Source organism: Thamnophis elegans, chromosome 6, assembly GCF_009769535.1.
Source record: "Thamnophis elegans isolate rThaEle1 chromosome 6, rThaEle1.pri, whole genome shotgun sequence".
Taxonomy (NCBI): domain Eukaryota; kingdom Metazoa; phylum Chordata; class Lepidosauria; order Squamata; family Colubridae; genus Thamnophis; species Thamnophis elegans.
Window position 1 is genome coordinate 7,867,506 of NC_045546.1, and position 17,970 is coordinate 7,885,475.

General features: G+C 42.9%; 1 protein-coding gene across 2 annotated transcripts in view; it reads left to right on the forward strand.

Moving 5' to 3' along the window:
* Window positions 1–284: 284 nt before the first annotated feature.
* TMEM135 (transmembrane protein 135) overlaps window positions 285–17,970 on the forward strand; it is a 170,666-nt gene continuing 152,980 nt past the window's right edge. Inside the window, exon 1 of one of the 2 annotated variants that reach the window (XM_032219345.1) lies at window positions 285–619. In XM_032219345.1, coding sequence (XP_032075236.1) covers window positions 479–619 — 141 coding nt within the window. In that variant the 5' untranslated portion in view covers window positions 285–478. Of the gene's footprint in view, window positions 620–1,512; window positions 1,546–17,970 lie in introns of those variants that run through there. The other variant, XM_032219346.1, reaches the window with a different exon arrangement.

Below are 17,970 nucleotides of genomic sequence, written 5' to 3' on the forward strand. Positions count from 1 at the left end.
GGCAGCCTTAGGCGCCCTGAGGGAAGCGTGGGAGGGGGGGGAGAGGGCGGGGCGACGAAGCGGCGTTGGGAGCGCTCGCGCCAGCTCCTTTTTTATTTTTATTTTAATTTTCTTTCTCTCACTCTCCCCCCCTCCCCCTCGCCCCTTTCCAACCCGGCTGGGCGAAAGCTCGGCTCGGGATTGGCTGAGCGGGCTCACGCGAGCCGGCAAGGCCAAAAGGGGGCGGAGGGAGGAAAAGAGGTGGTTGATCTGGAGTAACCCCCGGGCAGCCGCAGTTGTCCTCCTCCTAGGCGCTCGCTCGCTCCCGCTCGCTCCCTCTCCCTCTCTGTCTCGCGCTGTCGTCCTTCTCGGCGTCGTCAAGCTTCGGGCCTGCCGGGGGCTGCGCGTGCGCGTTCGCGCGCGCCGGTCTCCCACACAACGCGCCCCCTCCCCTCTCCTCCCCCCACCCCCATCCTCCGGGTCCAGCCGCTGGGCCAAGATGGCGGCGCTGAGCAAATCCATCCCCCACAACTGCTACGAGATCGGGCACACCTGGCACCCCCACTGCGGGCGAGCCTTCGTGCACATCACCCAGGGGGCGTTTGGAGAGTCGCTCCGCATCTATGGGACCCTTTACCTGGTGAGAGGCCACCCCACCCCCCTGCCTTGCTGTACACCCTCCCTCCACTTCACGCCCTGGTTATGGAGATGAGAGAGAGAGGTGGGGGGATGAGGATGGACGTGGAGTGGGAGAAGAGGTTTTGTGTGTGTGTGTGTGTATGTGTGTGTGTGAAGGATCAGTGCCAGGTGTGATCCCTGCCACGGCAACCTAGGTGGTACCTGCACCTAGACTAGGAAAGTGGGATTGATCGTGACGGTCAAGGGCACCCCTTAAAGTGTGTGTGTGTGTGTGTGTGTGTGTATAATTACAAGCTTCATCGCTGGAGGATTTTTACAGAAGAGGCTGAACAGCCACCTGCCTGAAATGGTACATAGGGTCTCCTGCTTGAGCAGGGGGTTGGACTAGATGACCTCCGAGGGACCTTCCAGGTCTTATTCTGATTGACTGAAGCCTTGACTGCCACCTGAATTACTGTTCCTCTTCTCATTGTTCCTATTACTCATCTCCTCCCACTTACGGCTGCAGGAGTGTAACCTTGTGGCTTGTATCCTTACGATTTATATTGATATTGATTGTTTCCTGACTGCTTATTTGTACCCTATGGCTATCATTAAGTGTTGTGACTTATGGTTCTTGACGAATGTATCTTGCCTTTTTTTATCTACACTGAGAACATATGCACCAAAGACAAATTCCTTGTGTGTCCAATCACATGTGTCCAATCACATTTGGCCAACCTCTGCCTGCCTGCCTGCCTGCCTGCCTGCCTGCCTGTCTATCAATGTGCCCCCCCTCCCTCATTGTGTTATTCCTATTGGCTGCTATTTTCTAAAAAACGATGCTTCTGGTCATATTTAAGTAGAGACGGAATAGATGGAATCAACTATATCCAATTGTGCAATTCTATGCCCCGTAGCTCTGATAGAATGGCGTCTTTGCCAACGGTGTGTATATTTTTGCTGTATACCTGCATAGGACCAGGTGACTTGAGGGATTGCTTAATCAATCAGAATAAGAGCTGGAAGTGACCTTGGGGGTCATCTAGTCCAACCCCTTGCTCAAAGTAGGAGACCCTGTTTTTGCCCCACAGCTCCCACAGGGAGGGCATGCCACATGTTCTTTCTTTTAAGTCTTGTCACCTTGTGGGACTTGGAAAGTGTGTCTTTCCTGTGGTTGTCCCTGATGCTGCGTATGACAGGCCCTAACTTGCCTTAATTTTGGAAAGACCCCCATGCGTTTGGGATCAGTTGAGTGGAAATCTGCCCCCTCCCCCCATTTCAGAGGTGTGTTTGGTTGTGTGCTTGGTTGTTATTTTATATGACATTCTATGTGGCATTTTATGTTATACTGCTTGTTTGTTGTTAGTTATATTCCTGTTATTCTTACCATTATTGTATGTTTCTGTTTTACGCTGCCCATAGTTTGAATTGGGTGGTCTCATAAATCTGGAAATAAAATATGTCATATCAAGAAACTTAATTGAGGATATGGCTGGTTAATGTTATATTTAGTTGTTGACATGCTCTCTTGCTCTTTTCCCTAAAGGCACATTTAAAAAAAAACACAACCTTTTTTATTTAAGCTGCGCATGAGTCTACAGATTCCAAGGCAAAAAAGTACTTTGAGGTTGTGAAAATAACGCTATACCTGATTTAAAGAAAATATGTCTTTTTTCAGGATCAGTTTTGACAAGCAGCATAACTGCATTTATATCCCAGTGTCTTCCTAAGCATGTTCTCCCCTTGGGATTTGCAGTGCTGCAGAGTCCTTTTCTGAGGGATGCGGTGGCTCAGTGGCTAAGACGCTGAGCTTGTCGATCAGAAAGGTTGGCAGTTCGGCAGTTTCGAATCCCTAGCGCCGCGTAACAGAGTGAGCACCTGTTACTTGCCCCAGCTTCTGCCAACTTAGCAGTTTGAAAGATGTAAAAATGAAGTTGAAAAATAGGAATCACCTTTGGTGGGAAGGTAACAGCTTTCCGTATGCCTTCAGCATTTAGTCATGCCGGCCACATGACCACAGAGACGTCTTCGGACAGCGCTGGCTCTTTGGCTTTGAAACAGAGATGAGCACCGCCCCCTAGAGTCGGGAACAACTAGCACATATGTGTGAGAGGAGCCTTTAGCTTTACTTTAACCAGATTGCCATAGTGGTTAAAGCCTGAGGCTAGAAACCGGGAGACCTTGAGTTCTAGATCTGTCTTGGACACAAAGCCAGATGGGCAACCTTGGGCCAGTCACTTTCTGTAAACCCTGAGAAGGAGTCGATGTTCTGAAAAACCTTGCCAGGAAAATTGCAGAAACTTGCCCAGGCAGTTTTTGAGAATTGGACAAGACTGAACGGGAAGGGGGGGGGGGGGCAAAGGAGTCCTATTATGCTGTTGTTTCAATTTTCCTTCAAGGATGTCGATGTGATTTGGGGCTTCCAGGTGGAATCTGATCTTTTATTAAGCCTATAGCTATTCAGCTTCTATAAGACTACTACAGCAGATACACATGTATTCTTCCTTGTGTAAAAGATATTGAGCAATGTGGGGTGTATATACCAAGCATTTGAATTGAGAGGAGTAAGTAGCTGTTTCTGTGAGATGGACAACTATTTATTAGACAAAGTCACTGGTTATTGGAAGAAAACATACTATTGAAAGAGACAGTTTTGTGTAGTGGTTAAGGTGGTGGCCTAGAAACCAGGAGACTGAGTTCTAGTCTTCCTTTAGGCATGATAACTGGTGGGTGATTTGGGGTCAGTCGTACTGTCTCTCTCAGCCCAACTCACCTGGCAGGGTTGTTGTGGTAGAGGAAATAGGAGGAGGAAGGAGTATCCAGTACTGCGTGTAAGAACCATGGTGGTGCAGTGATTAGAATGCAGTACTGCAGACTGCTTCTGCTGACTGCCGGCTGCCAGCTGTTCAATCCTGACCGGCTCAAGGTTGACTCAGCCTTCCATCCTTCTGAGGTCGGTAAATGAGGACTCAGATTGTTGGGGGCAATAGGCTGATTCTGTAAACCACTTAGAGAGCGCTGTAAAGCCCTGTGAAGCAGAGTATAAGTCTAGATGTGAAGGAAGGAAGGAAGGAAGGAAGGCACCGGGGGGGTGCAGTGGTTAGAATACAGTATTGCAGGCTGACCCTACTCACTGCCAGCAGTCCGATCCTGACCGGCTCAAGGTTTACTCAGCCTTCCATCCTTCCGAGGTGGGTAAAATGAGGACCCAGATTCTTGGGGACAAGAGGCTGACGCTGTAAACCGCTTAGAGGGGGCTGGAAAGCACTGTGAAGCAGTGTATAAGTCTATGTGTGGAAGGCAGGCAGGCAGGCACCATGGTGGTGCAGTGGTTAGAATGCAGTATTGCAGGCTGACCCTACTCACTGCCAGCAGTCCGATCCCGACCGACTCAAGGTTGACTCAGCCTTCCATCCTTCCGAGGTGGGTAAAATGAGGACCCAGATTGTTGAAGGGGGGGGGGGCAATAGGCTGACTCTGTAAACTGCTTACAGCCTGCTTCACAGGCTGTAAAAACACTGTGAAGCAGTATATAAGTCTAAGGGCTATTGATTAGTGCTATTGCTATGTTCGCCACCAGGAGCTATTTATAAAATTGATAAAGATGGGATAAAAATAAAATAAATAATAAACAAGACCTGGTTGATAATGAAGAAATAAATGCGAATGTATCTCAGTTATGTCTGCAGGTTTATTCTTTGCTGCCTACCCCAGACCTTCCTAGGACGACTGTAACATTCCAGTCGACCTTTCCTTTCCTGTCTCTTATCTCTCAGTTTATCTTTGGCTAGCTCACGGGATATTCAAAGTTTAAAGGTATCACCAGATTCAACATTAGTTGTGTGCAAAGACCTTGACTGGATTCTATTTGGCTTCAGTTCATACAAGCAAGATTACGTGTTATAATGAGGACAGAATGTCATAGTGAAAAAGGTAAACTGAGAAATAAATACTGTGGTTAGGAAGATGTTCGGATTATTAATTCCGAAATGATTTATTCTAGCTAGGATCTGCTTCAGAACAATAAGCAAAAGCATTTACTATTTCCTACCTGATTTTTTGGCCATGGATATGCTAAAAATGAACTTTGAATGTAATTGTCAGCCCTTCTTCATTCAAAAATCAGGAAAGAAAACCACAGGACTCCATTGGTAGAAATCAAGTGTACTTTTACTAATTATAAATGAATAGAAGCGAAGCGAAGCGAAGTCTGATTATTTAGGCGCGAAAGTGAATAATATATTGTATAATTCATTCCCCTCCCCTTGGCATCCCGTGCACAGTCCAATCATAATTCTCCCAATTGTCAGGTGTGAGATAACTTCGAAAGGCATCACCAGGATGGAATGCTGGTTCCATTGGCCTTGGCGGGAAACACTCTTCCTCCACATGCGCAGTAAGGTGGACAGTTCAAAATCTAGAATCTTCCTCCAGCACAACAATGAGTCCCCTCCCAAATATCATGCTCCCCCTCCCCGTTTCAATGGCAGCCGAAGCAGCAGCAAAGCGGAGGCTGACAGTAATTTATACAACCTCCTATTTTAAAAAAAAAACTTCCCTCTGTAAAACATTAAAGGACTCAATGCTCGGAATAAAACATAAATACCAAATGATAATGATTGAAATGATGCCCTGCACCTTGAATTGCAACCAGAAAGAAACGGGAAGCCAGTATAGCTTGTGCAACAAATGTGTTCCATGGGCAAACCTACTGACTGCTATTATTGTGTGAGCTGCTGCATTCTGGACCTGCTAAAGTTTCGGATAGTCTTCAGGGGCAGGCAAATGTAGAGTGCATTGCAGTAATACTTTGCAGTAATTGCAATTGTTAGCTATATTGTAGTGGGCTTAGAGGAATTGTAACCTAAAAGAACTGGAAAAGAACAGTTTATAACCCATAATTATATACATACCAGTAGATATCTAGAAATAAGTTTCACCGCACTTGGATTCACACCCATATTAAGCCGTGTAGTTTATGAATTATAATAGCTCTGTTTGTGCAAAATAGCAGTGGAAGCCCAGCAAGCTGTACGAGATAAGAATCCAAACAATGGTTGAGGTTGGACAGCTTAGTGAGCTTTTTTCAGTCATTATGGGAACCGGATTTCCCATTTTGCTAAGGTGTGGAGCATAGCTTGCAAGTCACCGTGGAGGAATTGATGGAATACGTTTAGCTAAACCCAGACCTACTGCACAATGAGGAAGTGCAGCGCATGAACCTATTCTTCAAGATTTAATCTTGAACAAAATTCCCAAGGTTGAATAAATATGGTGAGCTTATTTTAATCGTGGGTTGTGACTTATATTTTGAAGAGAACCAGCACTTTTGAAGAATATATAGGAACCAGCATAGACTTGTGATAGGAGCCATTTCTCTGACTGTGGTTCTCTGAAGGGGATGAAAATAGTGTTGCACTGTCTCTTGAGAGAAAAGTATGGTTTGTGGGGGTGTAAGAGGTTATTCTATTACAATTGTCTAAATATTAATTGAATAGATCACTGTTAGTTGAGTTTTCATAGTCTCTGTCTGTCTCTGTCTCTGTCTCTCGCTATGTCCGTCCCTCCATCCATCTCTCCACCCACCCACCCACCCACCCTTCAGAGAGAGCCTTTGTGCACTGTGCAATATAATCAATCAATCAATTTATCTATCTATCTATCTATCTATCTATCTATCTATCTATCTATCTATCTATCTATCTATCTATCTATCTATTATCCATATATGTATCATATCTACCTATCTACCTATCTACCTATCTACCTACCTACCTACCTACCTACATATCATATCTATCTATCTATCTATCTATCTATCTATCTATCTATCTATCTATCTATCTATCTATCTATTATCCATATATGTATCATATCTACCTATCTACCTACCTACTACCTACCTACCTATCTATTATCCATATATGTATCATATCTACCTATCTACCTACTTACCTACCTATCATATCTATCTATCTATCTATCTATCTATCTATCTATCTATCTATCTATCTATCTATCTATCTATCACCTACCTACCTACCTACCTACCTACCTACCTACCTACCTACCTATCTATCTATCTAAACAAGGACAACAGCAAAGAATGCCCTTAAAGCAACATCGGACTGCACAACGTCATTCCTTGTGGATGAGCAGCCGAACCTGTGCTCGATAGGGGAGGAAGCAACAGGAACTAAACCTCCATCAATTAACATCTCTGAAGTAAAAAACGACAGAGCTAATTACAGGTGGGAGGCAGGCGGATGGGCCTATCACAGGTGCAATGGTCAAATTGATCAATGATGTATAGAGGCAAATATCTCTTCAATGGTAGTTTTTACATTCTGACGATATTAGCAGAGGCTAACGAAAGCTAAGTGGATAATATATTTTAAGTTCTGGAGATCACAATGTCTGTCTCATCTTTTATAACTAGAACTCGTATTTTTAGGATAATTCACAATAAACAAGGTATATAATTGACACTAAATATTTAAATTTAACACAGAGGGTGTGTGTGTGTACGCGCGCGCGCTTGCGCGCATGCCAGCCAGCCCCATGGTTGTATGGTCCTCTGTGCCTCCCACTCAAGGCCACAAAGCCAGGTTTTGACCTCTTTGTGGAAAGGCAAAAGAGTAGGATATGCTAAGACCAGTCAACATTAAGGCTGATGTTAACCAGCTTGTAGACAGTTATCTTCAGTAATCATTTTGCAAGAAATGAGATTACCAGGTGGGTGAAGTGACTTTAATGCTGTGACTTGTGGTGCTAATAGGCTTGCATTAATCTCTTCTCTATCAAACCATGGAGAAATGGCTGTTGGGCATGCATGTTATGATTGTGTTAAGACACATCCTGGAACTGTCAGGACTGTCGGCAATAGGAGTATTATTACATGCTATATCAAAACTGATCTTATACTCAGATCTGACAGCCACATCTGTTCAGTGGAATTGGCTCCTGTTAAGGAGTCTTGTTACTCAAACCTGGCCACTAAAAAGTTTCTTCACTTAACCGAAAAATGTAACAGCAGAGATGATTGAGATCTTTTGTAAAAGGCTTTTGGAATGCCTGTGTGTCCATGTTGAAATTTAGCTATGTAAAATATTTTCACCGCATTGAAGTACAGTAGCTGGCTCTATTCACATAATCTGATCAGATTTACAAAAGTTATTAGCAAAAGATCTGTATTACCAATAGAAGAGAATGATTGAAGCTCAGGGCTGAATTGTGGGAATGTGCTGTCTGAACTTGGTGGTTTTCTTGCAGGTGTTTCGTGACCCAACTAGGTAACATCATCAATTAGTAGGGAGTGGGGTTTGCTCTCTTTTATATATTAATAGCTTGCTCTGTCAGTGTTGGTGGGAGTGTTCCTGATTAGGCTGTTGTATACTGTTAGTCCGCTTGTCTTTAGTTAGTAGTTCCATGTTTGGGATATTGTATACTTGATTGTTGGTTTAGTTGTTGGTTACTTTTGGTGTTAATCTCTGCACAGCTTTATCAAATGGCATGTAGATGTTGTTTATGCCTAGCCTGTTGATGGCTGATTTGTCAGAGTGCCAGGCTTCCAGGAATTTTAGGGCTTGGCTTGATATAAGATGCTCACTGTTTCCCAATTGAAACTATACGTAAGTCTGTCCATGTGTTGTGAAATTAAGGAGTTTTCATCATGTCTTCTGACTACTAGTTGGTGTTCATGAATGTGCTAATCTTCTGTAGATCCCTTCTGCTTTTCTACTGGGAGTTCTGGGTCTTTTGATTTACTTAGGATGTTCTGGAGGACATTAGTTGGTTTTGTGCTACACCAATGTCATATGGTAGTAATAGTCCCTTGGTGGTTTCTGAGATGTATTTGGTGTAGGGCAGTGTTTTCACAGTTTGTATTGATTGCGCTATAGTGGGTTGAGTGGTCAGGCCGCTGTAGAAAACAGTGTATCCAGGTTTCACACTGGTCTGTTTTTCTAAAAAAATGGTAGAAAACAGCAAACGTTTGGTTATAACTTTTGAAAGTTTCTGGAGGTTTCTGTAACATATGATGGATATCGCATGCAGTTCCTATCTAATTTTGTAGGATGAGGCATGATATGCACTGGAATTATTGAGACTTCCCCCCCACAAAAAGAGAGCAAATGTTGTATATTGCAAGAAGCATTTGGGAACTTGCCTGTTAAGGATTTTGAAGAAATAATGGTTAAATAACCAGAAAGAATGCAACAAATTTTGAGGTTCCTTTGAATTGGAGAGATTTTAAAAATGTTTATCACTTTAAGAATAATTTGGAAATACTCAAAAGAGAGGAACCTTCACCTTGTTTAGTTTGCTTTTTCTCACTACCTAAGATGAGAACGGGAACAGGTGAACTTGACGTTTTGATTGGAAGCTTTGATTACAATCTCCTTGTGAATTTATGGAAAGGATAGTAGTACCTGGGTGGAGCCTTTTAATTTCTCCAACCTGTCTGTGAGAAACATTCAGTAAAGATGATCATGGCAGAGAGGTTGTCTAATATATTGTAGAGCTTTCTGGTAGTTTTTATATATGTTCAGCACAAATGTAGCATAGATGATGGTTCAGACCACTGTTTATTATAAACAGATAATTGTGCTCAGCAGGTATAATACTAATAAATTCATCTATAGCAGGGGTGTCAAACTGGATTTCTTCGAGGGCCGGATCAGCATTGTAGTTCTCTGCGGGCCGGGCAAGGATGGGGGAGATGGGACAGATGCCTCCTATAGCACCCTGCCAGACAAAATGGGGCTCGGGGTGCCTCTCACAGTCCCCCCGTGCTCCCTTTTTGGCCGGAATAGTGCTGCAGGAGGCTGTCCAGGCTGAAAATGAAGCCTATCCCTCCCGCATCCCGTTTGACTGTCAGAGGCACCACAGGCTGGTCCTTTGCTATTTCCAGGCTGGCCCTGCGGGCCAGATTCTGGCCCGTGGGCATTGAGTTTGATACCCCTGATCTGCAGTAAATGTTTATCAACATCCTGTGATTCAGGTGGTAGAACATACCAAATTGATAGCTGGATACTCTTCTAAATTATTAGGATGGGCACGGTAATTTTCCTTTTATTGCAAGGGCCAATACATTTTATTGGTGATTTTATATCAAGCCTCTATTTGCCTGCCATAAATATTCTCCAGGTAGTAGTGACATCAATAGCTAAATTGCAGGAAATCTTAATGCTTCTAAAGGAATCTATCACTTTTAAATGGAGGTTTCAGAGCAGGGGTCCTCAAACTTTTAAAACAGGGGGCCAATTCATGGTGCCTCAGGCTGTTGGGGGACCGGGCTGCGGGCTGGGCATGTCTAGATGGTCATGTGATGGAGTGGGCATGGCTAGGCGGTCATGTGACTGTGTGGGCATGACCAATTTAGCATCCCATTAAACAATACACACAAATTAAACTTTAATTTATTATGTTCCTGGGGGTAGAAAGCAGGTTAGTGAAGGGATGTGGCTGCCTTGGGTGTGTGTGAGGGACTTCTGATTGTGTGTATGTGCGTGCGTGCATGCGCGCATGTGGCTTTCTCCCTCCCTCCCTCCCTCCCTCCCTCCCCCCACTCTCTCTCGAGGCTGGGGAGGCAAAAAATGGGCCCGTTTTTGGCCGCCTCGGCCTCCAGAATCACTCTGCCACCCAAAAACGGACCCATTTTTGACCCCCTGTGGCTTCTGTGTGTCCTGTTTTTGACCTCCACAGTCTCCAGAAGGCGGGTGAGGGCTGGCGGGTAGGTGGGGTCATGTGGGCGGGGCAGCCTCATAGTCCTGCGCAGGCCGGATTAATGGCTTTGGGGGGCTGTATTTGGCCCACGGGCCGTACTTTGAGGGCCCCTGTTTCAGACGAACCAGGCTATGTTTAACCAGTGTCCAAATTGCTATGCAGGAGCCAGTGATTACTGCTCTGTAGCTGAATACTGGACAGACCTGTTTTTCAAACTCATAGGTAAAAGTGTGGGAAATAAGGAATTTGTAATAGGAGCAATGGCCTAAGGTCCCCAGCTGATTAGCCAAATATATTACACTATGAAGAGAAAAAAAAGTGTAAAAAAAATCTCCTAATCACAGTATTGGGTTATTTTTTCCACTACTTTTTATTAATTGTATTGAACAAGACTTTATTAAATAACTCCTCCTGATTTAGAATAGAAAGGAAAGCAATGGTGTGGCATATGGAAAGATGATGGACCAGGAAGATCCTGCAACTCATCTTCCTCAGTCCCTGTGAGAAGCTGGCTGATAAAAAGATGAGCAAGCAGTTATCTGTTTTGAATAAAACATTTTGTTCCATTTGCATATAAAAATATTTAAGTTAAAAATAACCTGCATAATAGGTTTACCACACATTATACTGTGAACCATGGATTTGTTCCTGAGGAAACAAATGCTTTACATAATCTCACTGAATTATTGGTTAAGATTCTGTGTTGTTGTAATATTAAAAATGGGATATTTTTCAGATCAGGATAAAGCTATTCATTTATTTATTTGAAGATATTTGCTTTTTTCATGAGCCCCCTTATTAATTAAATTAATTAATTAAATTAATTAAAATGTTTTCCAAGTAATCCTGAGAAAAATAAATTCTAGACATAGGTTGTTTTTTTTTTTGCCATTTCCTCTGAGACAGATATTGGCCTGTCAGCTCTCCAAGCCAGATATGGTCTGTGACTGTAAATACAATACAATACCAGAGTTGGAAGGGACCTTGGAGGTCTTCTAGTCCAACCCCCTGCCTAGGAAGGAAGCCCTGTACCATTTCAGACAAATGGCTATCCAACATCATCTTAAAGACTTCCAGTGTTGGGGCATTCACAACTTCTGGAGGCAAATTCTGTTCCACGGATTAATTGTCCTCACTATCAGGAAATTTCTCCTCAGTTCTACCTTCAGGTGCCTTGGAGAATAGCTTGACTCCCTCTTCTTTGTGGCAACCCCTGAGATATTAGAACACTACATCATGTCTCTCCTAGTCCTTCTTTTCATCAAACTAGACATACCCAGTTCCTGCAACCGTCCTTCATATGTTTTAGTCTCCAGTCCCCTAATCCTCTTGGTTGCCCTTCTCTGCACTCTTTCTAGAGACTTTCTAAATCCTTCTTTGAAAGACTTTGCTGAATGTGAATGAAGGGGATTCATAGTAAATTAATAAAAGGGGTTTTTGTCGTCTTGGGAAGCCTTGGTTAGAACAAGATCTAAGCACCCCATGAGCTGAATCTGGTCCCCGGGCCTTGAGTTAGACACCCCTGTTCTAACCTGATGCCTTAACCACAATTTCTTATTATAAGAAAAAAAAATTGAGGAAGGAAGGCCATTCTACAAATGTTCAGAGAAAATGTTTTTTCAGTGGTTGAACTTACATAATTAGCTGCTTTGTATCCTGAAAGTTTTATTCCATGTGATTATTATACCTAGTTAGAAGACTGTCAGTTGTGCAGGCGGAAATTGAATGTTACCAGGAATATTTTTTTCCTCTTCTCGTTATGCAATGTGAAGGAATTTTATTAAATGCATTTAATGTTTTGCCACAAACAAGAATCCGGGTATCTATTGTTTGAACCTGTGTTACAAGCAACAAGCTGTCCCTCTATGTTTACCTAAGTGATTCAGAAAGCTAGTGGCTTAAACAGTGTAGGGAACATAAATGTCCTTCTCCATTATCTTTGAATGGACAGGTCACGGACAAAGAAACTTAAAGTGATAAATTAGCATGTATATCGGGATAGTCTAAGATGGGAAAGTAATCCATCATTTAAAAATGCCATATAGGAAACAAAGTGCCCTTGTACATGCAAGAAATGTAAAGGTTAACTATGTGAGGCAAACGCTTATTTTAAACTAATGAGAAATGGAAGCATTCTGCTAGGCATGTTAAAAGTACTCTAACCCTCCCGGTGCTCGCATCTCTTTCCATAGAGCAGATCTAATGAGCCTTGCTGAATAATCTTCTCTTTACTTCTTTTCATTGGGTGTGGAATTGTTTCCTCCGCAACAGCTAAAAGAGGTATTGGAAATCATGGTAACTAGAAACGAGAAATAAAGAAATGAAATGATGGAATCAAGATCACGCAAAGTGTTTACACCACTTTATAATGCCTTGGTAAGGTCACACTTGGAATACTGCATCCAGTTTTGGTCGCCACTATATAAAAAAGATGTTGAGACTCTCAAAGAGTGCAGAGTGCAACAAGGATGATTAGGAGACTGGGAGACTAAAACACAGTGAACGATTGCAGGGACTGGGCATGGCTAGTCTAGTGAAGAGAAGGACCAGGGGAGACATGATAGCATCTTCCAATATTTGAGGAGCTCCACAGAGAGGAAGGGGTCAAGCTATTTTGCAAAGTATCCAAAGGCCAGACAAGGAACAATGGATGGAAACTGATCAAGGAGAGATTCAACTTGGAAATAAAGAGAAATTTTCTGACCATGAAAGCAATCAACCAATGGAACAGAAGTTGCCTTCAGAAGTTGTGGGAGCTTCATCACTTTCAAGAAGAGACTGGACTGCCATCAGTCAGAAATGGTGTAGAGTCTCCTTGCTTGGGCGGGGAATTGGACTACATGACCTACAAGGTCCCTTCCAACTCTGTTAAGCTAATCTAATAACTGCAAAGAATCACTTCACTCCAGTGATTGACTTCACTGAGGTAAAAAAAAAACAATTGTAAAATCAGGCATGCCTCACTTAACAACCACTTTGCTTAGCAACTGGTCCTAGTTGTTGAGGACTACTTGCATCCGGTTGGCCGTCATCCTGTAGCTCTGTAGGAAGGTATTAAAGACTAAACACTTTTAGGCATTGGGTCCTGCAATTCTAGGCATTCCTATCTGGAAACATGTAGTAGTACACATTGTGGATCTCTGATTGCTTATTAACAACTGTGATTATAGTTTAAATAATTTGTTTTGTATTGTTTTAAGGTTTCCATTTTGTTGCCACAACTTGCAATGTTTTAAGTTGGGTGGCCATGTAAGTCTCTTCAATAAAATAAATAAAAGTACCCATGTTTCCTTCAAAGTATTCCCTGTCTTATTCTCCCACCATCCCAATGTACGGGAGGATGACTTCTGCTTGCCCGCACCAGTTTACCTCAGGGCCCCTGCAGCCAGGCCACCCATGCCCCGACACCTGCCTTACATCAAGGCCATGGCCCCGGCACCAGCACATCACTCGGCCTCCTGCTCTGTTGCGGCCACGAGTAAGCAGAAGAAATGGGCCAGCGGCCACGTGGGCTCCTGCTGCATATGGCTGCTGGTGCTGCTGCCACAAGGTAGGTGTTAGGGCGTGGATGCATGTGGGACAGCTCCACCCCCGCCTTGCCTTGCGTGCCATGGCACTGCGAGCAACCATATGGAATGGGTGGCCAGCCGGCTCTTAAGTAGGGCTTATTTTGGAGGGGGGTTAGGGCTTATATGGAGATGGAAAAACATGCTAGGGTTTATATTTAGGATAGGTCTTATTTTCAGGAAAACAGTATTTAATTCTGATCAGGTAGTTTGTGAACTCTTAAAATTCAGTGAAATTACTATATTTTTCGGAGTATAAGACGCATTGGAGCATAAGACGCACCAAGGTTTTGAAGAGGCAATTTTTTTAAAAAAAAGTTTTTGCACTCTGCAAACCTCCCAAAAATGGCCCCGTTTTTTTCTTAAAAAAGGGCATGAATAGCCCTTAGGAGGCTTGTAGAGTGCTCCTGGGGGGTGCCCCCCCCAAATGAGCAAAAAACGGTCCGTATTTGTCAAAAAAAGGGGCATGGATAGCCTTTAGGAAGCTTATATAGAGTGCTCCTGGGGGTTTGGCGGGGGGTAAAAACGAGCAAAAAATGGCCTGTTTTTTGCAAAAACTGGCCTATTTTTTGTAAAAAAAAAAACATTAGGAAACTTATAGAGTGCTTCTGGGGGTTGGGGGTTGCCAAAATTGAGCAAAAATGGCCCGTTTTTCGTTCATTTCTGCCCTCCCAAGCCCCCAGGAGCACTCTATAAGCCTCCTACAAGCTATGCACAGCCATTTTTGCAAAGGGGGCAGGGTTTCAGGAGGCCAAAAATGCTATATTCAGTGTATAAGACGCATCCACATTTTCATCCTCTTTTTTGAGGAAAAAAAGTGCGTCTTGTACTCTGAAAAATACGGTACTCAGAATTAAATCAAACATGATTGTTAAATTTAAATAACTAAACTAATATGTCAGTTACTGGCCTGTGTAAGCCCTGTGTATGCCATTGGTGAGATGTTTACTCATAGGCTTTGATTGGGTTAAAATTAGCACTTGTGAAAGAACCTAGTAAAGCTATCCAAGAGTATTACAAACAGCTTTTAAACATGTTCGAACAACATTTAGGCATTCCCCGCACCATTACAAATTTCCCCGCAGTTTGTTAAGGCTGCCTTTTGTAAATTGTTTCTTTCCAGAAGTTGCCACTCAAATTTAACTCATCAAACTTAATTGGGAAACGTCATGCTATTGAGGGCTGCTATTCATTGTGCTAGATCATTGAAAACAACCAAACAACAACAACGATACTTCACGGCACTCCCAATCACATCCTTGTAACAAATAGGTTCTAACTTATTACCTCCCTCTGTAGGATGGTATACTTTCCTACAGTCCCTCCCTCCCTAGGTAGCATAGGAAAGTTTAGTAGCAAGGGGGCCAACACTGTTCCATCCGCCAGTCAGTGCCGACTGGCAACTACGCGGAGGAGAGCCTTTTCAGTAGTAGCTCCGACCCTTTGGAACGATCTCCCCGTGGAGATTCGTACCCTCACCACCCTCCAGACCTTCCGCACAGCCCTCAAGATCTGGCTATCCCGTCAGGCCTGGGGTTAAAGATCATAATCTGTCCCCACCCGAATGATGAATGAATGTTGCTTTTTATTTTTAATTATGTGTTGTTCTCTTTAACTGTCATTGTGTGTATTCCCTCCCTATATGTTGTAAGCCGCCCTGAGTCCCCCTAGGGAAAAGGGCGGCCTATAAATAAATTTAAACTCAAACTCAAACTGTAAAACAACATCTAAATGCAGACATGAATATGGTCACCATAGCTACTTTGTAGAATAGTTTTTGTGTTATTCTTCATCTTGGTGGAGATAGAATCCAGAATTGGACAAAGTCTGTCACAACTGTTAAACCATGCCCTTGTTGCCCCTCTTTTGACTCAGTCTCATCGTGGACAGTTATGGAGAATATAAATTTAATAAATTAAATTACATCTTATAAAACCAGACTGGATAATGATACTTTTCTCACTGATATCGTAAGTTACCCTTTTGAGGAAGTAGAAGAAGTGGAAATGTTAGGAAAAATAAAGGCCCCTTCTCCATTATCTCTTTATACTGGCAGGTTATTTACAAGATACCAAGGTAATAAATTGGTATGCAGGTCAGGATATTTTAGGATGGGGAAAATGACCAATCAGTGTTTTAAAATATGTAGGCAACAAATTTCCTTTGTATGAAAATTTAAAGGGAAAAAGGGCTATCTAAAAGCTTGGAATTTGAGCCATTATATGTTCAAAATGCCCCTTGGAAGTGTGCAGAAGCTCCACACATTTTGGAAATTGTGAGGTTTAAACAAAGCTATTTTGAACATGAAACATGTTAAAAAGGGATCAGAACCAGCCCATTTTTAATACAAACCGGGTTCCAAATACATTCCCCAGTTTGCATAGGAATTTGAAATGCTTTGTACCCTAAATTTGTATTTTCTGGAGACCCTGACTGGTTTGGATAAATGAATGATTCTGTTCTGACCGAGGCTTCCCAAGAGCATGAAGCAAACTCCTTGTCCTGACAAAAACCCCTTTTATTAATTTACTGTGAATTCTGCTCATTCACATCCAGCAAAGTCTTTCGAGGGAGGATTTACAGTCACAGACCTTATATGGCTTGGAGAGCTGCTAGGCCGATATCTGCAAAACATGGCAAGGAGTCTCGGAGAGTCACGAACCAATTAAACAAACTAATTGTCTCCTGCAAACTCCATTCCCCTTTCGCTCCTCTTTTAATTCCTCTTGAAGGTGCCATTCATCATCCACCTGTGGCCTTACTCCCAAGTCGACCCCCATTCTTTAGCTGTTCCCTTCATCTGGCAACTCTGTGCATGTGCACACTGGGAACAGGCTCCAGCTGTTTGTCTGCCTCACTGATGTCTGACTCTGAAGGCAGCTGATAATTGGCATATGGCCCTGGCCCCCTCTCTGCCTCTGACACAGAGCCCTCATCAGAGCCTTTCCCAGACTACAGGACTGGCTCATGTTCCTCCTCAACCGCCTAACTATTTGAATCTGCTGCTAGCTTTGCTGGTCGCTGGCAGGCCACAACAGATTCTTGAAGCCTGTTTTTTTCCCCACAGATGGGTTTTACAATTCAAGGAGAGGCATAAAAGAGTAGGGGAGGAGGAGGGGCCAACATCACGATGTCACAGCATGCGGTCTCAACACTTCGAGATCGCTGTTGATACTTTTGCCGCTGGACGGTCCATTACGACCTAAACCGTCCCGCAGAGATGGTAATCAGGAAGATGAAGCCTTGCTGGTCTCAGGGACATCGCAAAGTCCCTGATAGACCCAAGAGAAGCACTTCAAGCCGGCGGTAAACAGGCAGCTCTAGGCTGATGAAGTTGGGACGGCTCTGGAAGGAAGGAAGTGAAAAGAGAAAGTGAGTCCATTTGGAGAGGTATTTTTTCTATTTTGGGAAAGACTGCCCAAAGAAACTTTTTTTAAAAGCCAAATTAGATCTTTAAGCAAAGGAATTAAGCGGTGAAATTAACTTATTCTGGATTGCTTTGGAAAGCTTTTTTTTCTTTGTAATTATACTTTGTGGATTGAAGTGCTCGCAACGTTTCTTGTTTCTCCTCTTAAAGTGAACGGATTGATTTTTTTCTTCTTCTGCTTTTTGTTGCTTTATTTTTTTACTTTTGGATTAAAACCTTTTTATTTAACAATTCTTCCTTTTACTTATTATTAAATTCCATTAAAGAGATTTAAGGAAATTTGTTTCCTATAAGCCAGAGATAAATATTAGAAAGTGAAAAGTAGCAACACTGCCACTCGGAGGTCAGAGGCTGCAGTTTTTGAAACAACGTATCTCTTCTCTTTCCTTCTTTGATCTCACTGACTTTGTAGCTGAAAGGTTTGCAACTTGTTTACAGAAACTGATAAAGAGCCAAGGGTATGAATTGTTTTCACAGGTGCCTTTGAGAACCTTTTTGGCAGGGGAGAGAAAGTGGGGGGGAACCCTTCCCCTTTGAAGAGCATAAAAGATCTTGTGTTTAAGTCAACCTAAAATAAAAAATAAATAAAAGAGGCCTGTAAGGCTAAAGTGGCTGTGGTTATTAGTTTTTTTTTTCTTTCCTTCTTTTTTG